We start from the raw sequence: 25972 nt of genomic DNA, 5'->3' as shown, positions 1-25972 counted from the left end.
TTTGGTAACTGTTTCAAAGAAATCATCAGGCTTATGGGGCGATAGTTCCCGGGGTCCGTTGTGGCACCACCTTTGTGGAGTGGGACCACTGTAGCTGTACGCCATTCTTTGGGTACATATCCTGTAGTAAGACCAAGTTTGAACAGTGACTTAATGTGAGGGCTCAGTTCTTCTTGGAGCTCGTGTAAGACACAGCCTGGGACACAGTCTGGTCCCACAGATTTTTTTGCTTTGGAGAGGGCAGCTTTCACCTGTGCATCTGTGATGTCAGGGAGGTTACATTCAGTTGTGATAGGTATTTGCTCCTTTGGGGGAGAAGGGGGGGGGGGGGGTTTGCACTGAATCTGTCTGCCAGGATGTTGGCTATGTCTGTAGGTTCGGTATATTTTGTACTGTTATGCAACAATTCAGAGCATACCTGGGAGTTTCTACCCATATTCCCGACAACTAAAGAAGGCCTTGTGATTATCTTTAGTGTCTAGGGCAATTTTTCTTTCGAAACTGGCCTTTGATTTTATGAGGGATCGAAGTTTCTTGCTAATACTGATCAGAGATGCCTTCCCTTTTCGGGATTTTGCTCTGTCATGTAGTAGCTTCCTCCTTCTGTTGTATAGCTTATTTATGGCCAGGGTCCACCAGACCGGTCTCCTGTTTTTGGAGGAGAGAGTCTTGGTTTTATTTGGGATAGCACAATCTATGCATTCCTGCAGGTGCTCATAGAATGCATTTGTAAAGGATTCTGCGGATTTGGCTGTATTATCCTCTGGCCCGGGGGCTTTGAAGGATTCCACCTCAGTCTCGAGAAGTGCAAAGTTGGCTTTTGAGAAAATCTTTACAGTGATTTCCTTGGTTGGGGGTGGGGACGGATACAGATGTCCAGGGAAATTTGTTTATGGTCTGATCTTACCAATGAGGGGTTTTCCTCTGGTGTGGAACTTGAGTCCCCATGTTGGTGACGACCAGGTCCAACATGTTGTTCCCTCTTGTGGGAGTGGTGACCAGTTGTTCCATCGCGTTAGAGTTTATAAATTCATGGAACCGTTGGGCGAGGGTGTTTGGGCTTGAGTAGTTTTCCCAGTCAATGTTTGGGTAGTTGAAGTCACCCAATAACAGTGTTCGGAGAGACCCTCATATTCTCCAGTGTTCTCAGGAACGCCAAGTGGGGTTCCTGTAATAGAGAGGGTGTTCTGTAGCAGGCTACAAACTGAAAGGCAGTTTTGCCCAAGTTGCACATGGATGGTTTCCGATGCTTCGTGCAGTGCCACTAACCTGGAGGTGTAGGTATCTGATGAATATAGATACTTCCCCTCCTTTTGTGCTTCGGTCCGAGTTTTGGGGCTGAAACGCATGGTATGAGTTATAACCTGGTAGTGCTGGGGTGCTCTCAGGAGCCTTGAACCAGGTTTCTGTTACTGCACAGACATCAATTTTCTCCACACCGAGGAGAGCCTCGAGTGCGCGCATCTTGAGGTTTAGACTTCTGGCATTTAGTAGCATTACCTTTAGTTTTTTTATCCTTGGGTTGTCTATGAAGGTGGGTTTGTCCTTTGAGCCTTGCCTAAAAAAGGCACTATGGGGGGTGGCAAGAGCCTTAGCCAGTACACGAAAGCCTAAGGGTGACAGGTGCAAGCCGTCCTAGCTGAAACGTGGCTTGTTGAGCATGTCATCCCAGGCTGACAGACACTGGATCCCCTTTGAATGACACCAATACTTTAGCCAATTGTTGAAACTGATCATTTTGTCTTTATACTGTGGCATCATTCTTGGTGAGGGCAAGATGCTACTCAAGGTCAGGGTCATACCAGCCTGGGCTACATGGTCAGAGAGCTCCTCTGTCTCTTTTCATGTAGTCTAGGGAGGTACGTCTCAGGTCATTCACACCAGCATGGACAATGACGGAGTCATACTTGTACTTGCTTTGGAGTGACCCGAGCGCTTGCGTTGTGGCGGATCCTGGCACCCGACAAACAGCTTACAGTGACCTTCTCCTTGTTCAGTCTGGTGAGCGGGACGTCAGTGTGCCGGACAATAGAGTCCCCTATACCAAGTGTATTTGGTGTGTTTGGCCTTAAAGGCTGTGACTGAGGCACACTGACTTTGTGAGATATGTGATTCGTGGGTATTGTTGAGGGGTGGTTGTTGCTTGGATATCTGCTTAGGAGGTCTTTGCTGTTTAGACCGATTTTTAGAGCCTCCGAGTATGTTTTTGTGTGTTTATGTGTTGGGTATGCAGATGCAATAGGTCTATGTGAGACTGGATTTGTGGTGCAGGTGGTTACCTTTTCCTCCTGACTGTGCCAGTCTTGGGTTGAGAGAGCCCTGCCTCCAGTTTGGCTGTGTAACTGCATCTCTCACATGTATTAGAGTTTGTTGGAAGGAGGAGAGGGTTTTCGGTGTACATAAGGCAATTGTAACATTGCCTCAAAATTCCCAGATTCACCAGCTGGACTGGAGAATAATCTTGAAACTGACCCTTGGACATACCAGATTAGTATAGGGAACTGTTTTTTTACTGATCAGATTAGGGAAGGGAACTGATTTTTCACTTGATCAGGAAGGACCAATCGGGAGCCTAATACTTATGAGAAGTCAAGGAGGGTGTAGTGCTTTAGTTAGTGTTTCCTTATAAGAGCTGAGCAAGTGCAGGGAGTGATTATTTTGATAGTTTGAACAGTTCTAACGGAAAAAGTGAAGAGCAGACTTTGTGGAGCCTGGAATACTTTAAACCTGTTTAGGCGGCGCTGCCCGATGCTGCTCAGTGCACAAAACCGCACAAAATGAGAGTTGTAGGGTTTTGAGAGAGACAGAGAGAGACAGACAGAGAGAGAGAGACAGACAGAGAGAGAGACAGAGAGAGAGAGAGAGAGAGAGAGAGACAGAGAGAGAGACAGAGAGAGATATCAAGGAGTTTAGAATTGACCCAAATTGGCCAATAAAACTACAGCTTCTAGGCAGTAACCACTCCTCCAGGGACAGGCAGGCTGTTCAGTGTTAACCACTTCCACTGGTGAACACAGAGACTTCCCTTTGACCCAAGCAAGCACTGGCCTTCTAGAAACTTCCATACAGTTCAGAACAGCAAATCTGTAACTGAACTTTCTTAACTTTCAGAAAGTGGGGAAAAAGCAAGATTTTTTTTTGTTTTTTTTTTCTTTTTGTTGTAGTTTAAAGGTAGCAGATATACACGAGCAGCAAAATAATCACAACAGTGCAATAAATGACCCCACACGAGTGCTAGGCCAAAATCAGGTAAAATGCAGTTTAGAGAAAAAAACGATTTTAAATTAAGTGCAACACAGGAAATGCAGTAAACAGGCTCTAGATGTGTTCCAAGTACTGTTACAGTTACAGATATAAACTTTAGCAAGCCGGAAAATGCCAAAATGTAGGCGGCAAAGCAGTAAAACTTAAAAAAAATCAGAAGAAGATACTTAAAATCACAAAAGTGGCTCCTTTTCTTATCTCAGCGTTTATATATATATATATATATATATATATATATATATATATATATATATATATATATATATACACACACACACACACACACACACACACACACATATGGTTTACTATCAATTTCGAAACAAACTCAGTCGACTGTACTATCGAACACGGAAGTTCGAAAACTGTAATACCGATGTCAAAAAAACAAGCTAGGAACGGGTTTTTAACATGGGTCGAGGTAGGGGAGAGGTTTGTAGTTCAGAATAACACTGAACACCTACCTCGACCCATGTTAAAACCAGTTCCTAGATTGTTTTTGTTTTTTTTTTTTACATCGATATTACCGTTTTCGAACTTCCGTGTTATACGATAGTACAGTCGACGGAGTTGGTTTCGAAATTTTGATAGTAAACCTATACAGACAGACACACAGACAGACACAGACACACACAGACAAAACTAAACTAGCAGCAATGATAGTGAAAATTACCTAACAGTAAGGAGAGGGTAACTGATACCACAAAGCTAAGAACTACCAAAAGGTAGACGGAAAGTGTGTGTGTGGGAGGGAGGAACGTCCGGAAGTACTTGGGAGGTGTTATAGAATAGGCTAGAAAGATACTTGAAAAAGGAGGAAGATTGAAATTATAGAAAATATTTCACTTAACTGGCAAGACTCAAGAGCCTAACAGAAAAAAAAAGGTCTGATGCTGAAAGCAGCAAACGAGATCTGGGGTAATCTACCCTAAACATTATGGGTAAGGGATGTGTTAAGAGTTTTTGGAATCCATCGGCTACAGAAGCAGCCAAGCCAGTTCTGAAGGATTGGAACCACCCCTACAAGATGACAAAATGAAAACGGACAACTTCAGATGAAATATTAGACAGGGAATGCTAACAGGATGGGAAGACGCCAAGATGACATTTGGACTGCAGGCTACAGACTGCCTTCCCTATCAAGGACGAAGAAGAAGAAAAAAAAAGAAAAAAAGGCATAGGGGAACCCTAAATGAAAGCTCTGCACTGGCTGAGTTTTTAACTGAATCTAGTATAGAAGCGGTGGTTAAAAAGAAAAGGGATAATTAGCAGGACATATTAACTACAAGACTCAGAGGAGATCTGAAAAGACTGGGAAGAGAGATCAGATAAGCAATTTAGAAAAAAACAAACAGGAGGACAAATGTATGGCTCCCATATATGCAACAAACTCTAGGAAATTTAGGATTTTTACCTGAATTGTTTGCACAGATATTTACACATATAGCAGACTCCAACATTTGTCATCTATTGGAGGAAAACTTCTTTGGAGGTGTAATGGGGAGGGATGGTACCTGGGAGCATATGCTCTCAATCTGTAATGAGTTGGTAGACTATTACAATTCCCTACAGAATGCTCTGCCAAGAATATTTGGCGAGCAAATGAGTAAACTAATAAAATTATTTTTATAAGCTAGAATACAGGACAGGAAATGCCTAAACATAGTAAGGCCTTGCTAAGTTTAATTCCAGTGACTGACAAAAAGGCAATTGCTAAAAAAATGGAAATCAAAGTCTAATGAAACTATCCCTGCAGTAGTGAGCATTGTAACAGAGATAAAATTACATAATGCGAGATCTTCTGAAAAGGGTAGGAGTAAGTTACATAGAAATAAATGGAAATTGTGGGAACAGTGCATGCAGAAAATGTTTTGGAGGAGGAATAAAACTTAAGAAAAGGCAGGGATTGAACAACTTAGGCAATGTAACCGATTTATATGGTATAGGACAATATATAAATGTAAACTTTATGGTTTAATTATTTGATATAAACATAAGGTTGCCTACGGCACAAGTGATAATTCAATAAAAAAATGGATAAGGAGATGCTAAGTCTTTTCAAATGAAGGCTGAAAATGCTTTCACAATTAGTAAGAACAAAAACTTGAGCCTAACCATTCAAAATTCTGAAAAAATCAAAATCGCAGAAGTATACACTTTTTTCCATGCCCATTATTAAATGTTCCCATCCTCAGAAAGATTAGGACTGGGATGGACCACATGCTCAGCAGCAGTGAGATCAACTAGATCTATATCCGATGGGTCAGGTTTTAGGAATAGTGTATAAAATTTGATACATTCTATGCCTTTTTAGGGACAGCTCACCAAGACAACTGCAGGAGGTAATACACACAGACAGGAGAAATGGGTGTAGGTTCCAGAAAATCCTTCTGTAACAACTCCGTATTTTCTGAGGGACTGACAAAACCTCAGTGTTCTCCCACTGAAAACATTGGCACATTCTAGGTATAATCTCAAAATTAGAAACAGAGCCGTCAGTCTGAATCAAAGATCAGAGGAAAAAAAAAAGTGCACCCATCCCTACATCTTTCCGTTTAGATTCAGGATATGAATCTCTTCAGGAAGAAAATACGTTACGAGAAAGCTCAATAGCCTGAATTAAACTCAGGGCCAGAGTCAGATCCAGTAAACTACTCCTACCCAAAGGAGTAAATTAAAAACCAGGAACCTCGACTGGATCACGAACTCCTTTAATAAAAACAAAAAACGAACTCCTTTGTACATTTAACAGACGTAAATTTCAACTTAGCGCTTTCACCCAGTGTACTTCGTGGGTTTCTTCAGAGTAATGTGTGTTATATTAACTGCATGGCCACACAGCATTTGTACCTTGAAAAAGCCTGGGATTCTCAAGCGAAAGCGCTTGGTTTTATCTTGTGTTCATTAAAGAAGTCTTGTTTCAGTGTACAACATTTTCGTGCTGGTTTTTCACTGAAGATCGTACAGAGGAGACGATTCAGGAACACTGGTTCCCAATTCTATTTTTGTGGTGGTGTGGACTAGGACTAAACTGGTGATCTTCCTTTGTCTTCATAGTTTCTTCAGAGTAATGTGTTTAGTGCAGCAGCTGCTTTATAAATGGTTATCCAAGCATCAATTACCCAATCAAGTTCAATAGAAATAAATTTCGTTAATTAATCTCAATATTTAAATGAAAAGTTATGTAAGGCAGATAAAAATAACTACAATACTAAAAAATATGTATAGAAACATAAAAACGTCAACATTAAAACATTTTTTAAAAAACACTTTGTAGTTAATTTATAAGACTATATAAATAAAATAATTTACTCATAAAATATTCTAATATTCAAAAAAAATTTTTTATAAATATATATAACTTGTTTTAAATATAATGTGATTTTAATTTTAAATAAGAAGCAATAGATATATACTCAATCCCTGGCAAGTTACATGCATCTAATCTTAACTGCCATACGCATTCTTTTAATTCTAATAAGGCATTTACATCACCTTCATTACTACTGCCCTGTGGTATCCTGTCAATCCCAAAGAACAAAAATCTTTTGAAATTTGTACATTTCTTGCTGTGCATATATAGTGCACTTGTGCTTTTCTTGTTTTTAATATCCCTGTCATGTTCTGCAATTCTGTCTTTCAATTTTCTTATAGTCTTACCTATGTAAAAGGCTGGACATGACAAAAAAGTTGCTAAATAGACTACTAATTTTGTATTGCAGTTTACATGACCAGGGCATTTAATAGTACGGTTGTGATGTTTAATACTAACATATGGTCCATCATTTATAAACCTACATCCCCGACAGAAACCACATTTCTTCATTTGTGAATGTTTAAGGCTAGTTTCACTTTCAAAATATTCTTTTAAATTTTTTCCTTTAGTATACACAATAGTTGGAGCACTACCTATATGTTGTGTTATATCTAACTGATCACTAAATACTGTTTTCCATACTTCATTAACACCATCAACTATTGTATTGATGTCATTTGTAAATGGCAACTGTAACAAACTTACTTTTAAAAAATCATCTTTTCTCCCATCATACTTTGTTAGAAATTCCATGTTTAATAATTGGCCTAAAAATAGAATCTCAGAATATATTTCGTTTTTAATTTGGTCCAACAATTCAGTTGGATATCCCCTGTCTCTCAATAATTGCATCAAAAACTCAATTTGTAAACCAAATTCCTCATCTTCACTTATGATCCTAGATAGCCTTACCATCTGTCCTTTAACCAGATTTCGTTTTTGAAAATACGGGTGACAGCTGTCAAAGTGAAGATAGGAATTTGAAAAAGTTTTTTTCCTGTATATGGTTGATTCAATTCCCTCTCCTGTTTTGTATAATTTTATATCCAAAAATTCACATTCTTTTTCATTAAAACTGTTTGTAAATTTCAAGAAGGACGTAGTACTTTCTAGGTAATCCACAAATTCCTTCAATTCTTCCTTTGTTCCTTTCCAAAATATAAGTATGTCATCTAAGAATCTCAAGTATATACTAATTTTAGGCCAAAGGAGTTTGAGGGGGAATAGATACAGGCGTGGTTTTCAGTTTTTCAACAAAAATGGAGCCAACAATTTTACTAATGGCAGCAGAAGCAGCCTTTCCGGGGCTAGGTACAGCATTCTGACACAAGGAACAGTACAGTTTTGTACCTACCATAAATGTAGATGTCCGATAGGAATGCATCTGCAGTCCTTACAAATGGGTTGGCCTGTCGTCAGGCAGCCCTTCGGTCGGCCGGATTCCAAAGTCTGGGTCTGGCCTCGGCTGGTGTTGCACTTCACCCAACGTCATAGCTGCAGTTTTTCGGGTATAAAGGCATCAGCCGACGCCATTTTCCTCAGTGTTTCTTGCCCCAGATGCCAGGTGCCCTCTTGGAAGGCTAAATTTGGATAAATGCCAATGTTTCCAAATAGTAGAGAGCAAACACAAAAAATAAGCATGTATGTACATATATACAAACAAATACACCATAATAGATCCCCCCCCAGCTAGCTATAAGATGGGCAAATACCCTAGGAGTACCACAGAGGGGAAGGCGGGTGGGTAATTCTGACTGCAGATGCATTCCTATCGGGCATCTACATTTATGGTAGGTACAAAACTGTACTATGTCCTTCAAGGATGCATCTGCAGTCCTTACAAATGGGTAGAATACCATAGCCAACTAGGGGAGGAGGAAAGAAGAGATTATGGTGCAATTAGGATCCCTTGCAAAACAGCAGTGGCAAAACCTACTCGGGATCTAGAGTATAAAGGTAAGTTATAATGCTTGGCAAATGTATGCACGGAGGTCCAAGTAGCAGCCTCTATAATGTCCTTGGTAGCCACTCCTCGTAAGAAAGCTGTGGTAGTGGCTGTAGCCCTTGTGGAGTGAGGCCTGATGTTCTCTGGAGTTTTCTTTCCATGGTAGGAATAACAAAATCTAATGCAATTTCCTATCCACTTGGAGATTGTCTGTTTTGAAATTGCTTTTCCTTCCCTTCCTGTTGCATATGCTACCAGTAGCTGGTCAGTTTTTCTATTGCCCTTGGTCCTGTCCAGGTAGTAGCGTAACTGTCTATGTACATCCAAGGTATGCAATAGTCTTTCTCCCCTGTTCTGCGGGTTGGGGAAGAATGTAGGTAGGTGGATAGCCTGATTTAAAGATACTCTGGATACCACCTTAGGCATAAAAGTAGGATTTGTTCTCATGGACACTATCTTGATGGAAGATCAGGAAGGGTTGCACTGCCATTAATACCTGTAGTTCAGACACCCTTCTTGCTGAAGTGATTGCCAGCAGGAAAGCAGTCTTCCATGATAAGTATTGTAATTCTGCTGTTGCTGCTGGTTCGAAAGGAGGAAGTGTCAATTTTTCTACCACAAAGTTTAGGTCCCATGCTGGCAATGGTGGTTTCCTAGGAGGTTTTACATTTTTAATTCCTCTCAGAAACTGCCTGAGCAGAGGATGCGAAGACAGGAGGATCCAAGCTGTATTCTGCTGAAATTGCTGATGCATGTATCTTGATGGAAGAATAGGACAGGCCTGTGTGGAAGAGCTCTGCCAAGTATTCCAGGATGTTGGCTATGTTTACCAGTGACACATCTTCTCCTTTTGCAGTATTCCAAATGAGATATCTCTTCCATTTTGCTGCATAATTTTTCCTTGTTGAGGGTCTGCGAGCCTCAAGGATAATGTCTTTAACCCTTTGTGATAAATTTGGGTTAATTGATCTTATGGAATGTTCCAGGCAGTCAGCTGCAGAGTTTTCAGGTTTGGATGCTGGATATTGTAGTTGTTCTGTGTTAACAGCAATGGAACCAGGGGTAGTGTCCATATTTGTTCCCGAGACATGCTCCTTAGTAATGGGTACCAATGTTGCCTTGGCCAGTCTGGAGCTATCAGAATGATCCTTGGATGGTCCTCTTTGATCTTCAATAGCACCTTGTGCATCAAAGGAAGTGGTGGGAATGCATATGCTGTCAGGTTTTTCCAACTGAAAGATAAGGAGTCCACCTTCCAAGCTAGTGGGTGGTACGTCCTTGTGCAGAATTTCTTCAGCTGGTGATTGTGTGGGGATGCAAATAAGTCTATTTCTGGGAGTCCCCATTTTCTTGTAATGGCTTTGAAGATGTCCGGATGCAGCATCCATTCGTGGGCATCCGTGGTAGTCCTGCTTAATATGTCTGCTAGAATGTTTTCTTTTCCTGGTACAAAAATTGCTTGTAACTGAATGTTGTAACTCAGAGCCACATTCCATAGGTCCAGTGCCATCCGGCATAGAGGGTATGAATGTGTGCCTCCCTGTTTGTTGATGTACCACATAACTGTGGTGTTGTCTGTCCTTATCATCAACTGACCTTCTCGGAGAAATGGTCTGAAGTTCTGGATTGCCAATTTTACTGCCAGCATTTCCTTTAGATTTATGTGTAGGTGCAGCTGGTCTTGAGTCCATAAGCCTTGTATGCACTTGTCCAGCATGTGGGCCCCCCAACCGAGGTCTGAGGCGTCCGTCGTGATGGTTTGGCTTGGTTGAATGCTGTAGAAGGGCAATCCTGTGTTTGATTGACAGGCCTGAGCCCAATATAGGAACTCTTGCTTCAGGCATGGGATTATTGGAATTTTGGCTTCTAGGCTGTGCTTGTGTTGAGACCATAAATTCTTTAGGTACCAGTGTAGCTTTCTCATATGCAGTCTGGCATGAGGGACCAGTATTATGCAGGATGCCATGAAGCCCAAGGCTTGCAGTACTTTTCTTGCTGTTAGATGGTTCTGCTTTGTTAATGCCAAGAAGTAGAGAGGTAGTTGCTCTTGTTTTTCTGCAGTTAGGAATGCCATTTGCTTTGATGTGTCCAGCTCTGCACCCAAAAAGGTTATTCTTTGGGATGGTATCAGCCTTGACTTTTTTATGTTGACAGTATATCCCAGGGCTTGTAGCAGGTAAATGACTCTTTGTAAGTCTTCTGTTAGCTTGTTTTTGTTGTCCGCTTGTATCAGGCAGTCGTCCAGGTAGGGGTAAATTTGGATTCCTTGAAGCCTGCAATGAGCAATTACTGATGCCAGGCATTTCGTGAACACTCTGGGCGCAGTAGATAAGCCAAAGGGCAATGCTGAGAATTGACAATGCTCTGATCCTGCAAGAAATCTGAGGTATCTTCTGCAATTTGGTCATATGGGGACGTGCAGGTATGCCTCCTTGAGATCTAGAGTTACCAGCCAAGACTCCTTGCCCAGCATGGGAAGAAGCTGCTGTAGAGTCAGCATTTTGAACTTTGGAACAATGAGGAATGTGTTTAAAGCGGACAGGTCGAGAATAGGCCTCCATTTGTTCTCTTTTCTTGGTACCAGGAAGAGTCTGGAGTAAAATCCCCTTCCTTGCTCCATAGATGGTACCTTTTCCACAGCTCTCCTCTTTAATAATTGAGATATTTGTTTTAGAGCTTCTGTCTTTTGATTTGGCGGTAGGTTTGGCATTCCTCTCTTCCCTGGTAGAGTATGGAAGTGGAACCTGTAGCCTTGGTCTATTGTCTGTAAAATCCACTTGTCTGTTGTGATGTAATGCCAGTTTATTGAGAATAAGGCTAGCTTTCCGCCTAAGGGTGCTTCTAGTTGTTCCCTTGTAGGCGGTGCCAGAGCCAAGTCACTGATTGTCCTGTTGCAGTGGTGGTGGCCGTGTCTGTGCCTCGCTGGTTGTTACCCTGCCACTGGCGTCCCCTGTAGGCACCCCTGGATTGGTTTCTGCCTCTTGATCGCCTATTCCTGCCTCTCTGTGCTTTAGAGGAGTCTGGAAAGGGCCAAGTTTTGGAGGGCCAATTCCTGCTAAACCTTGGAGGTTGGACCTGTAAGAAATCTTTCACTGTTTGTACAGATTTTGCCTTCTCCTCCATCTTCTTCAGTACCTGTTGTGCAGGAGAACCAAATAAATTGGCCTTGTCCATGGGAGCATCTAACAGTTTTGATTTGACATGGTCCGTAAGGCCTGCTCTTTCAACCATGCATGCCTTCTGATAACTGTACCAGTCATGGCTGATCTAAAGGAAGCCTCCAGTGCATCATAGCCGCATTTTAAAGAATGGTTACTAACTTGCTGAATGTTATGTACCATTTCCTGAACATACTTCTTATCAAAAGGTTCATCAGAGGACAGTTTTTAGTTAACTGGTCAAGCATAAATTCTTGATATTGGATCATATGAAATTGACAGTTCAAGGCCCTAGCTGACAGAGTAGCAGAAGTGTAAACTTTTTACCCCATCTCTAAGGACCTGGAATCCCTTTCAGAGGGAGGGATTTTAGCAGAGGTAGTTGCTACAGCCTTAGGCCCTGGGAGATGGTCTCGGGTCTGCAAAGGAGCCTTGTATAAATGGTGATGTGTGTCCGGGACCCTGTAGAACCTATCGGGCTTAGCAGGGGGCAGAGGTAATGAATCAGGAGTAGTACAAGCATCATTAAATGCATCATCTACAACAGAAAGAACTGGAGGTATAGCTAAAGGCCTATGTTGTGGTAAATGCAAAAGGTTCTAAGCCTTTTCCTGGAGTCTGAAAAATCTTGGCCCTGCCACTGAAATTGTTCCCTCATAGCATGCAAGGTTTCCCCAAAGGAAAATTCCTCAGGTGGAGAGGCAGAAGGAATGGACTCTTCAGCATCAGAGTCTTCGTAAGGGGAATAAGGAGCCTCTGGAGGGTCTGTGTTATCTGAATCATCAGAGGAATCATCTGTGGACACTGGCTCAGGAGGCTCTGCTCTAGGCCTCTTCTCTGGAGGTGGATGAGAGGCCCTGTCTGGATGAGGCTGGGATCCCCGGATTAAAGAAATAAGATCCTCTGCCAAGGAAAGCATTTGGGAACTGGAGCTGGGCCTGTGAGAGGGGGTCTTAACAGGCACAGTTTTTGTAGCTTTAGCTGCTTTAGCCCTGGCAAAGGCCTTAATGGACATGGCTGCAGGAGGCCTAGCAGCTCCACGTGCAGGAGTTGAGATATCCAAGGGAATAGTGTCAGATAATTCCTGAGAAACCGCAACCACAGGATGGGTTTCAGAAGCCGATTCCACCAGGTTTGAAGAGGCCTCGGTAGAAGGCTGAAGGAAGAACCGCTTGCTCGGTTTCAGCCGAAACAGAGACACTCGCGGTTGGCTTAACCGCGGTTTCGGCCAAAACCGCGGACCGCGAGTGTCGGTCCTTTTCCTTGTGTTTTTTGGATATTTGTGAAGTCTGAGGATCCGACGGCATAATACAAGCAAAATCAGTGCCAAAAAACTGCTCAGCAAACTCCGACCGACGTCTAAGCGTCCGTCGGTTAAAAGAAGCACAGGCTAGACAAGCTGCGACGTCGTGGTCTGGGCCTAAACAAGGTAAGCAGTAAGAGTGGAAATCTTTATGAGGTATTTGTTTCCCACAAGTTAAACAATTATTCACTTTTTCTGACATCGGCTGAGGCAAGAAAGAGTCCCCAACGGGGTACTTAGCTTTTTAGAAGTCTTCGAAGTAGTATTCGGTAGTAGTAATCTCTGGTTCTGACCGACCGGCACTTGCTAACAGCTTCTGCTTCGGGCGCCACGCGGCAAGAAAGACTGGGGAAAATGGCGTCGGCTGATGCCTTTATACCCGAAAAACTGCAGCTATGACGTCGGGTGAAGTGCGACACCAGCCGAGGCCAGACCCAGACTTTGGAATCCGGCCGATCGAAGGGCTGCCTGTCGACAGGACAACCCATTTGTAAGGACTGCAGATGCATCCTTGAAGGACATCTTCCCCGTTCCCTCTTCCCAGGGCTAAGAGTGGCTCTCCCTTGCCTACTGAGAGAACCCCAAAAGCAGCAGAGGACATGGCTAACCCCCAAGTCCACAGTGGCTGTAAGTACTACACTAGAGGGATCCAGGGTGAAAGACGAGTGGTCTGAGATATAGAAAATGGCCCAGCAGAGTCACCCAGCTGCGGCTGAGGCAAACTGCTAGCCTACTGTGGTGGGAAAGGAGTTTTGCTTAATCCAGCCACAAAACAAAAGTACCAATTGTGAGACAGGTAGTGTAGTCTAAAAATGGTATCTCTTTCCAAGGAAAGAGGAGCAGCACATGATGGTAAACACTACCAGTCTACAAAAGTTACTTTTCTGACAAAGCAGAGTAAAAAGCTCTTTAAAACACAAGTCACACACAAGTAAAATAAATATTTCTAGCTTTAAAAATAAAATAACTTTCCTGAAGAGGAAAGAGAGAAAACAGCAACATAAATAATGAAATGGAAGCTTTTTTCCCCCCACAGGCAACTTAACAGCCCAGCAAGGAACAGTACAAGCTGACTGCTTTTTCTGAAATGGCTCAGTACGAGCATACTCTTCAATGTCAGTAAGGCTCTTAAGGGCTTTGGAACCAAACTTGTTTTTTAGTCGGCTCAGCTCGACCTACCCAGCTGCTTGGGCATGTGGAATGTGCTCTGAACCTTTGAAAGCTCGCTGACTGTTATATTTTTGGCAGAATATAACCCATCTAGCCAAGGCTGCTGCAGCAGTGATCAATATGATGAACATAATAAGTAATGAGCTCGAGACTGTTTTTTGTCACATTAACATTCTCACAGAAAAGCAGTCTACAGAGCCAGAGACAGGAGGTGCAATATGGGAGTGATGTAAGGAATGTGTGTCCGGTTAACTCTTACAAGGTGTCTTGTAACTGTTGCCTGCAGTAAGCAATCCTGTAGCTGAAGCAGACAGAAAGACCTCTATTAAATCTTATGGGACCAAAGAATCTGAAGTACATAGACACACACATACAATTCAAACACAAAAACAGTCCTTAACCAGTCCCCCTTCAAAGTACTGCTAGTATTTTTGCCTAACCATCCTGCATATGGATGCTAGTATACCCTGTTCTAGAAAATACAGCCCCTTTGCCCATCACATTTTCACATTACTTTACCCATGAATGGGTAAATCTGAATGGTTAAGCTCAAATCCCAGCTCTGTATTCAGGACACTATAACATAAATGACAGCAGCACAGAGTATTCTCTCTTAGCAGAAAGCCACTTACCTCAAATATAAGTGTAGCATTGGGAGGAATTTTTGGTGGGCTGCCTGATGCTCCATATGCATATTCTGGTTTACATGTAATCTGACAAACCTCACCAATCTTCATTGTTGCGACTGCAATATCCCATGCCTGAATTACTTGACCTAGAGGGCAAAAAAATGGAGAGAGAGAGAAACAACTTAGTATATTAACTAAGCTACCACCTTCCACTTAAAGGAGCATCACAGGAGGGTAAGAAATGAATTTAAGTAGGGTGTTCAAATACAGTGCCTTACACACTAGCAAATACTACACATCAAGAAATTACAGCTGCATTACAAACTTACCATTACAGGAGACGGTCGAACAACTGCTTCAGTAGCTTAAGCTATATGGGTTACATCCTGTGTAGGATAACAGCCAGCCAGCTTCCAAAGCTTCAGGGCACCATCCACACAACCAAACCATTACTTCAGCTGAGCAAAAAAGACAAGTTTGGGTGCCAAGCCTTAAAGCCTTGCATGCTAATTGAGAGTGGGAGGCTAAGCCCTGAGAGAAGAGTGCTAGGAAAGGAAAAAAACTACATAACCACACCCTGAAATAAAAACAATACTTAAAAATGTATAGCAGCTACAGCAGCAATCATTCAAATATCTACTGTAATGGTAAGCTTACTTACACAACTGTACTATGTCCTAGGTAAAAACTGGGAGGTGGAAGGGTCCAGTAATCCCTGGTGAATGGTCTTAGTAAAACTCATCCTAGAGGAGAATCTAGTTTATAGTACTTTGCAGAAGTATGCAGAGGAACAAGCTGCTGCTTCTAGAAAAGAGTCCAACTACCTCTGTATGGAATGATTTTGTCGCAGTAGGAACTAAAGGTAGTTTGCCCAAGACAAACTGAAAGTTTGTTTTGTCACAGCTGTCCCCTCTTACCTTTTACAATAAATGAATGACAAGTTCTGAAAGATTTTGTTCTGCCAAGATAATACCCAAGTTCCTCCTCACATGTGGGTTCACGAAAGACGACAGTGAGGTGGCTAAACTGGCTTAAAGTTAACTCTGAAATCACTTGGGATTAGTGATGAAAGAAGCCCCATCTGTGGAAAATGAGATTAAGGTTGACCCACCACAAGAGCTTACAACTGGCATATTCTTGCACAGGTTACAAACCTTAAGTCAGCCACTGCAGCAATTTTTCAAATACAGTTAAGTTTCCCCAACACAAAATTAAATCCCATGGAACAGCCACTGGTCTTCTCTGAGGCGTCGTAATTAACGCCCTTTTTAAAAACTTTTGCACAAAAGATTGCACTGCAAGAGGGTGAATCCATGGGCAGAAATACTAATGGCCAAACCTTGATAGAGAAGTTGGCATAACTCACAAATACTGCAGAACCAGAGAAACACTAGCCTTGAATGGGTGCTGGTTTACTTGTTGGCACCAACTAAAAAAAAAAAAAATCCTTTTGAGTTTGCTTATGTATATAAACGAGAACGATTGTCTAGTAGCAGTTTTCTTACCTCCATTAGTGCCGTTTGCATTTCCTCAAAAAAGGTTGGTCTTTTCAGCTTTTTCCGGTTAGGGGTCGCCACAGCGGAACTCCTGTCCGCTAAAGATTAGCAGTAGATTTTTATGGTGCAGAGTTGCCAGCCCGACGCCAAACCTTTAGCGAAGGCACGCCCATTCATGCATGTCTTTCGGAGGCCACTAGACCACGGGGAGGACATGCAGACTCCACACAGAAGGCACTCCAGCAGAGAACTGAACAGGAGAATCTCTTGCTGTGAGGCAACAACGCTACCACTGTAGCGCTCAAAATAAGACCCCATCATGCAGCCAGTCACTTGTAGTTTGAGGTCTGGATGCATTAAACAGCCCCTGATGTTATACAAGTAAATCTAGTATGTGAGGAAACTTGGGGTATTGTGGTAACTTGGGGTATTGTGGTAACTGCCCTTGGCAAATTCTAAAAGACTGGAGAACCACTGTTGCTTTGGCAGAATGGAGTCAACCACAATGATCTCTGGGGAGTCATTTTCATTTGTTCCTCAACCTGTGGGACAGAGTCCCCAGCTACAGTAATCCAGGGTGGCCTTCTCGGAAGGATATTTAGGAGCACTGCAGCACTAAAGGCAGCTCTATTTCTAGAGAAAATGTCCAGTTTACAGTGGGAAATAAAGGTGTCAGAATTTGATCAAAAAGCAGCTAAACAAATATCAAAACTTTTGCCCAAAAGGCTTGAGAAGTTGCCAGTGATCTAGCAGAGTGAGCTTTGACTTGCTTGTTTAAAGAAACACCTTTAAATTCATAAACAAATGAAATGCGGTCTTTAACCATTTAGCTAAAGTGGTCTTAGCAACTGTTTTTCCTTTTCTGTCATCCAAAAAAACAAAAAACAAAAAAATGACATGAAAAGCTGGTCAGATTTTCTGTAAGATTTAGTTCAGTCTAAGTAAAAACACAGCTATCTCTGAACATCTAACAGATTATTCCCTTTTGTTTTGGTAATTGGTAAAGAAGACTGGTAAGTTGACAAATTGGGTAGAAAGGATGAGTTTGTACACAAGGTTACTCTGGTTTTATAAAAAAAAAAAAAAACATTTAGAGGACAGCTTGCATTTCAGATACGCAAGCAATTAGAAACAGTCTTCCAATAAGAATTTCAAATCCACGTTGACTAAAGGTTCAAAAAGCAGAATGAACTAGTGCATGTAAAATCATAGTTGGGTCCCAAGGAGATGTTGGATGTTTAACTGGAAGGCAAAGAAGTAGTAAAGTACCTCTGAGAAAGGCCTTACACAATTTAGAGGACGTTAAAGAGGAGGAATTGTATGATATGATAGTACAATTAGCAGCCATTTCGAATCTTCACTGTACAGTCATTCGCCCCATTTTGGGGGGGGGGGGCAAGAAAATCTAGAACTGCTGAAATAGGAGCAGTAAAACTGTCTTCTGTCTTTCCATTTGATCTTATAGCTTCTTCTAGTACATGATTTGTGGGAGAAAAATCAGAATGTTTTAGACTGGGAAGAAAGCCTGGAAAATCTACCCATTGTTGGAATTGGAGAAACCATGCAGTTAGTTTTAGGCATGGGAGATCAGGGTGAGTTCGAGTAGATTAGAACTAAACGGAGGGCAAATGAGAAGAGACCAAAGGAAGGTGAACCAGATTTGTTGAGGTCAAAAGGGAGCAATGAAGATCACCTTGCTCTTCAACCTGAATGCTTTATGAAGAAATCTGGGGCTCAAGGGAAAAGGTGGGAAAGCATAAAGCAGACCGGGAAGCCAAGCATGGATTACAGGATGTAAGTGACGACCCTGAGCAGGAAATCGTGGTGAAAAACCTGCTGCACTTGTTGCTGTGGGGAGATGCAAAGGGATCGTAGCAAGGTTGATTGATCCTATTTGTGGAAAATCATGTTAGTCAGTTACTGACTCAAGAGACCACTCATGAGACATCAGCAAAACTCTGCTGAGTCTAAGATGTTGCACTCCCCCGGAATGTGTGTTGCAATCAGAAGGCAGTTGTTAGAAAACACCCACTGCCACACACTGTTTTTCAACAGAAGGGGTAGGATCTGGCTCCCCCTGGTTTGCTGATGTACCATACGACTGACAGTCAGTTTGTATCTCAACAGTCCCTACAGGAAAAAAGCTGTGAAGTGCCTGCAATGCCAGAAAGACCACCCTCATCTCTAAGACACTGATATGCAGGTTGGTCTCCTGTGATGTCCATGTGTCTTAGACTGCCCGACCCAGAAAATGCTCCCACCCCAACTGGGAGGTGTCAGTGGTCAATGTGGCATGGGGGGGGGACAAAGGGGCATCTCCTTGTTGGATCTCCAAGGAGTGGAGCCACCAGAGGACAGAATCTTTGCATACATACTCATGACAGTTTGACTGGTTAACTTAGTCCAATGGTCGTTACACCAATGCCCTCTAAGGGCTACCACAGAATTCTCATATGTAGACGTGCTGTTTGAGCCCAAGGCTCTTTAGCACTAGTTTTGTTGGAGGAGCGGGAATTGCTAAAATCTGTCCAATATGTAGTCTTAGGGTTGAAATCCTGTCTGGAGGTAGACAGGACAAGGTTTTGGTTATATCCAGATGTGCCACGTTATGTACTTACCATAACTTGGCATTTGTACTACCCAGAATCATCATTCATTACAGAGGAGTCTTGGATCCAACCTCGGAACAGAGACTGCAACTGTCAGACAATCCAGAGCTCTAGCGCCTCCCCTTCCCATAATTCCCCTATTGTCTACTCCTCAGATTGAGTCTGCTAAGGGAAAATAAATGAGTAGAAATTTGGAGAAGACAAAAAATATTCCAACATAGCGACCATTCCAGCTCACCACGACCCCCAGAAGGAAGGGGGCGGGAATGTGATGAATGATCGCACTGATGCCAAGTTATGGCAAGCACATAACCCTTTATCTGATGCCATCAATGTTATTCATCACAGATGGATCAGAGTCCCCAGCTTCTACATACCATGGGTGGTAGGAAGGCTATGCCGGGGCATGGAGGAACCAAAGGAAGCCCTGTTCCTGGATACAAAGTCCAATTTGTAGTGAAAAATAAAAGGGTGAGGATTAAACCAAGTCACAACAGCACAAATCTTATCCAGGGAAAGCCTAGTCAAGAAAGCAGATGTTGCAACAGACCTGAAGGAGTGGGCTTTCACCGGTCTGGACAATTCCAATTGCCTAATCATACAAATACAAGAAATACAACCAGCAATCCACCTAGAAATGGTCACTTTGGAAATGGCCTGACCTTTTCTGCTCTGAGAGAATGCCACAAAAAGTTGATCCGACTTCTAAATTCCTCAGTCCTCTTTAAATAAAAATGTAATTGTCTGTGGACGTCAAGACAATGAAACATACACTCTCCTTTATTAGGATAATTAGGGAAGAATACCGGAAGCCGAATAGACTGGTTGAGACAGGTCTAAGAAGCCACTTTAGGGAGAAAGGAAGTATTTGTTCTAAGAGATACCCTCATGGCCTCTCTGCAGAGGATAAGACAGTGTTCCCCCTTGCTTGCTGAGATACCAGACAACTGCCATGCTGTCAGTCTGAATTGCTATAGTCCCTGGAGGAAGACAGTCCTGAAAGGCTTGCAATGTGAGGACAGCTCTCATCTCCAGGACATTTACATGCAATTTAGTTTCTAAAGGGGACCAAGTGCCTTGCACCATCCTGGTCTGAAAATGCCCACCCCATCAGGGAGGAGTCTGTGGTTACTGTGGCCTTCGGTTGGGGGGGGGGGAACAAAATGGCCTTCCTAGGTGAAGATCTGGAGAGTAAAGCCATCAAGCAAGATAAATTTCTGCATAGTAAAAAGTAACTTCTTCCAGCTTTTCCCAGTTAGGGGTCGCCACAGCGGAACACCAGTCCACTTATGACTGGCGGTAGATTGTTATGGTGCCAAGGTGCCATCCCGACACCCAACCTTCAACGAAGGCACACCCATTCACGCACGCACCTACCTGCGTGTCTTTAAACGTCACTCAACTGCAGGGAGGACATGCAGACTCCATACAGAAGGTGCCCCAGCCGAGAAGTGAACCGGAGAGCCTCTTGCTGTGAGGCGACAACAATAGCCGCTGCACCACCGTGGCCTAATTTCTGCATATCAGAGTCAATTTTACTGTCATGGACATGGGTTGAGTCAGAATGGACTACTGTAACACCCATATGCAATACCTGGCGAGGGAACTAATTGGACAGTCACTGCCACTGAACCTAATGCCTGGAGATTCAAATGAGCTGATGCTCATTGCAGCTCCAGCAAGAAACTCGATTCTGAATGAGTTGAACTCTGCTTGGAGGCAGTGCTGCAGTTTCTGATATAGTGTTCAACTTTACCCCAAATTACTTCAGAGTCTGGCACAGAACAAGGTTGGATTTTGGCAGATTTACAGTGATGCCCACATTTTGGAAAAGACTGAGGGTGTACTCTGTGGCCATTGATAGTCAAGGTCTCGTGGGGGTAGTGAGGAACCAGCCAATCATCTAGGTACAGAAAGTCCTGGAAACCCTGCAGCCGAAGATAAGCTGCCACCATTGTGATCCATCCAGTTAACACCTGGTGGGCTGCGGTGAGTCTAAAGGGTAGAACACTGAATTGGTAATGATCAGCTCCTATTCAGAAGTGTAAATGTCTCCTGGAGAGCATCGATCCTTATGTGATAGTATGCTCCTTAGAGATCCACACAGCACATCCATTCGTCCTTGCGCAATAGGGGCAAAATTAACTGTACAGTGACCATCCAGAACTTGGACTTCTTGATAGACAAGTTCAGCTCGCCGAGGTCCAGGACTGGAAGCGGGTTCCCAGTAGTCTCTGGCACAAAAAAGATGTTCTGGACCCTTGTTCTGTTGGGACCAATTGGATGGCTCTTTTCTGAATGCGATCTTGCATCTTGATGCAGGCCAACTCCCTTTGGCAGGGTGCAATGTCTGGGAGAATATTCTGAATTGGAGGGGGCTGGAAAAGGGGAATAAAATAACCCCTGGAAAGGAATTTTAACACCCACTGATTGGGGGGGGGGGGGTGAGACTTATCCAGGCAAGTGGGTGGAAAGAGAGAGAGGGGTGGAGAGAGAGACAGAGACAGAGAGACACTACACTCTACTGCCTCCAGGGCAAGACAGTCAAAGCAGTGCTTCAGGAATGCTGAAAGGGCTTCTCAGAGAAGTGTTCTCGGGAGCCCTGGTTCTGCGGACCCTTCTGCCCCTGGGGCAGCATTTATCTTTGAATCCCCTGTCCCAGCTTACAGAATAGGATTCCTGGGGAGCATCCTGAAAGGAAACTGTCTCCGCTGGAAACAGGTAGTTATGTACTCACCATAATGCTCGATGGGGTCCATCTCACCTCACATTCTTTACTCACGGGTTCGGAGCAGAGAATCGGCTCAGACTCTGCCAACTTATTTCTCTAGCATGAAGTCTCTAATTGGCTGGGCTAACCAGGTATCCCAAGATGCACCTCGCCCTAGTCCCAGATCTAGTTTGCAGCCATTCCAGCCACACCCCATACACAACCACCACTGAAGGAGCTCCAGCCAGAAAGGAAAGAAAAAACTGACATTGAAGGGTTCTCTGAGCCAATTTTCCTCCAAATCCTACAGGAAGGGGGCAGGTGGGAGGCTATGAAAGAATGTGAGGCGAGATGGACCACACACCGAGCGTTATGGCGAGTACATAACTACCTGATGTTACGTGGTCCTACCTTGCCCTACAGTCTTTACTCACGGGACAGCGTCCCCAGCACCTCTATCCTGGGCGGCTCATAGGAAAATACTCCTGAGAACCGTGGAACCAAAGGAAGCCCAGCCCCTAGAAGCCACGTCCAACTTGTAATGAGTAATAAAGGTGTGAGGAGAGGCCCAAGTGGCCGCAGCACAAATATCATCCAATGAAAGCCTGGCATGGTAAGCTATTGATGTAGACACTGCCCTGGTAGAGTGAGCTTTGACGGGAAAAGGTAAATTTCTGCCTGCTGACGAATAGATAAAGGAAATACAATCTTTGATCCATTTAGAAATTGTGCTCTTGGGAGGGCTGACCCTGGACAGATGAGGCCTCCATAGCAAAACCAGAAAAGGGCTGGGGGGACCTAGAGAAGGAGACTGGAGAAGGTACTCTCTACCATCTGGACGACTGCCAAGCTGGACAAAACACCTCTCCACTCGGGCCACATGGGTAGGGACCCCAATGCAGTACTGAAGCCCCCTGATATTGGCCGCAAGCTGTCCAGTGCTGAAGTCCCCAGGGGAAAGGAGGAGTCCAAAAGCTCCGGGCCCAAACCCACTCCCAAAGAACTTGCACAGACCCTGCGGGGGCGAGGCACACCCTGATCTGAGGGTAGCGGAACAAAGCCAGCCAGGGACCCAGACGGAGTTGAGAAAGGAGGAACAGCCAACCCTGTCAGCCGCTCACTGGAATTTCCCTCGTCCTGACATTCCAAATGAATTGGAAGAGGAAAGTGGAGTCCTGTCGAAGGAGAAGGGCCCTTAGCTGGTAAGAGAGGGGATGGAAGCAAGCCAAACTCTATTTGAGCCTTAAGCAATTCCATCATCCTATCCATGTCTGAGGAGAGGAGACTCATGGAGGACTTGGATGAAGCCGAGGAATGGCCTTACCTAGCAAGAGATCAGACCCTGAAATCCAAAGCCCTGTGGAAGTGGGAAGGGGATCTGTTTTTACAAACCAGATCCGACCGCCTAGGCGGGGTACTGACAATTATAGGATCTGGCAGGTCTATTGGATCTGAAAAATCTGGTAGGATCCAGAGACCTGAAAGGAGTGCACGATGGATCCAACAAGCCGGTCAGATCCACGGATGGCTTGCATCCGCTAGTCTCTGGAGACCTCCATTCTGAGGAAGTCTTGGGCCAGAGTCTGATCAGAGGCTCACGGAATGCTGGATCTCAGATCCAGAGAAAAAGAGGCTGGGATCTGGTCTGGGGATCTGAGAGCCTCAGCTTTGTAGAGTGAGAAAGTACGCTTGTGTACACTTACCATAAATGTAGATGTTAGAGTGTCTTCACTGTTGCAGTCATCACTGTAGGGTTCTTCTTGCCGGCAGGCATCCCACGGTCGGCCAGAATCCCAAAGTCTGGGTCCGGCGTCGGCTGTGTACTTATCCTCCCTGACGTCAGTGCGCCAGGGGTACAAAGCTCCCAGCAGACGCCATGTTCTCCAGTTTTTCATGCTCCAGATGTCAGGTGCCCAAAAGTAAAGGCTAAAAGTAAAACAAAAATGTAACATACAACAAACCCCATACCCTGTAGCAAATACACCTCAGAAGAAGGGTGAAGCAGGGAACCACACCAATAAAAGTATAAGAGGGGACAGGAGGGTGGGTAACCCAGACTGCAACAGTGAAGACACTCGAACATCTACATTTATGGTAAGTGTACACAACTGTACTATGTTCATAGAGTTTCACTGTTGCATTCATCACTGTAGGGTTGAATCCCAAAGCTGAGGTAAAGGGTGGTGGTTATTGAGTAGAAGGGGCGGCTAGAAGGCCTTGCAAGACTGCAGAAGCAAAGCCTGCCCTGGACTTAGAATAAAGAGGGAGATTATAGTGCTTAGAGAAAGTATGCACTGAACTCCAAGTTGCAGCTTCCAAAATATCTTTGGTAGGAACTCCCCTGAGAAAGGCAGCTGAAGTAGCAGCAGCTCTGGTAGAGTGAGTCCTAATTTTTCCAGGGATTTGCTTTCCATGATGAGAGTAACAAAATCTGATTCCATGAGCAATCCATTTAGAAATGGTCTGTTTTGAAATAGCTTTGCCTTGGGAATTTGCTGCATAAGAAACAAACAGTTGGTCTGTTTTCCTGATATCCTTGGTTCTGTCCAGGTAAAAGCGAAGCTGCCTGTGTACGTCCAAAAAAAGCAAGATCCTCTCCCCCTTATTTTGTGGATTAGGGAAAAAAGTCAGCAGGTGAATAGTTTGGTTTAAAGCCACTTTAGAAATCACTTTAGGCATGAAAGTAGGGTTAGTCCTCAAAGAAACCCGGTCTTGATGAAAAATAATGTAAGGTTCCACAGCCATGAGCGCTTGTAACTCAGAGACTCTCCTGGCTGAAGTTAAAGCCAGTAGGATAACAGTCTTCCATGATAAATGCTTTATATCGGATGTGGCAGCAGGCTCAAAAGGTGGTAGAGTAAGCTTTTCCAGGACATAATTGAGGTCCCAGGCAGGAATGGGAGGAGTCCTAGGGGGCCTTAAATTATTTGCTCCTCTGAGATATTGTTTCAGAAGTGGATGTGAAAAAATTGGAGGATCTGTATTATAATGTGCAGAGATAGCAGAGGCATGTATTTTTATGGAAGAAAAAGATAAACCCTTATGCAACACATCTGTTGGGCAATACAAAATCAATGGAATATTTGGAATGTGAGGATCCGATTCCTGAGCATGCATCCAGGTGCAAAATCTCTTCCATTTACCTGCATAAGATTTCCTAGTGCTAGGCCTTCTGGCTTCTAAGATGACATCCATAACCTGTTTGGAAAGGGTAGGATTAATTATAGACCCTGAATAAGCCAGGCTGCGAGTTTTGATATGAGAGTGCAGGACCTGGCCCTGATGTTGAGACAAAAGATTTGGAATCTGGGGTGGAATCCAAGGAGGTTCCTGGGATAGATTTATCAGCGTTGACCACCAAAAATGTCACGGCCAATTCGGGGCTAGTAAGATCAGCTTTGGATTGCCCTGTTTTATTTTTAATAACACTCTTGGTAGAAGAGGTAGTGGTGGGAAGGCATACCCAGAGAGGTTCCTCCAACTGAATGAGAGAGCATCCACTTTCCATGCTAGCTTGTGATATGTCCTTGTGCAAAAAGTCTGTAACTGGTAGTTGTGGGGAGATGCAAATAGATCCATGTCCGGGCAGCCCCAGGCTTCTGTAATCATCTTGAATATTTGGGTGTCTAGCATCCACTCGTGTGGGTCTGACAGGTTCCTGCTCAGGCTGTCTGCCAGAGTGTTTTGTTTCCCTGGCAGGAATTGAGCTTGTAGATCCACTTTGCAAGCTAGTGCTGTGTTCCATAGAGTCATGGCTAGTCTGCAAAGGGGGTAGGAGTGTGAACCCCCTTGCTTGTTTATGTACCACATAACTGTGGTGTTGTCTATCCGTATCGGAAGCTGCCCTGGCTGTAAAAGATCCCTGAAAGCCAAGAGGGCATTCTGTACAGCTAACATCTCTTAAATTGATATGTAGATGCTTCTGATCCTCTGTCCAAAAACCTTGGAGGCCTTTCCCCTGCAAGTGGGCTCCCCACGCATAATCCAAGGCGTCCGTGGTTATCACTTGGTAGGCTGGAAGTAGACTGAAGGCTTTCCCTTTGTTTTTGAAGACATGCCGTGGCCCACCAATGAAATTCCTTTTGCAGGCAAGGCAAGACAGCAATCACCGTTTCCAGACTGTGACAATGCTGGGACCATACGCTTTTTAGGACCATTGTATCTTCCTCATATGCAGTCTTGCATATGGTAGGAGTAGGATGCAGGAAGCCAGGAAACCCAAAGCCTGCAGGAATTTCCTTGCAGTTAGCTGAGACATTAACGCCAGGCTTTTGAAAGTTGAAGCCAGCTGTAGTTTTTCTGGCGTCAGGAATGCCATCTGGGTTGTAGTGTTTAAAAGAGCACCCAGGAAAGTTATCTGTTGAGTGGGTGC

At 43.8% G+C, this 25972-nt stretch overlaps 1 protein-coding gene across 1 annotated transcript in view; it reads right to left on the bottom strand.

Moving 5' to 3' along the window:
• The window catches only part of FKBP4 (FKBP prolyl isomerase 4), a 514476-nt gene that overhangs the window by 351880 nt on the left and 136624 nt on the right, over positions 1–25972 (bottom strand). The window contains exon 3 of the mRNA XM_044087184.1: positions 14789–14931. Within this exon, the coding sequence (XP_043943119.1) occupies positions 14789–14931 (143 nt within the window). The remainder of the gene's footprint in view (positions 1–14788; positions 14932–25972) is intronic.

This window comes from Protopterus annectens, chromosome 11.part0, assembly GCF_019279795.1.
Source record: "Protopterus annectens isolate FY-2018-M chromosome 11.part0, PAN1.0, whole genome shotgun sequence".
Classification (NCBI taxonomy): Eukaryota; Metazoa; Chordata; order Ceratodontiformes; family Protopteridae; genus Protopterus; species Protopterus annectens.
Note: the sequence above shows the minus strand (reverse complement) of the source record. Positions and strands in the feature narration are given on the sequence as shown.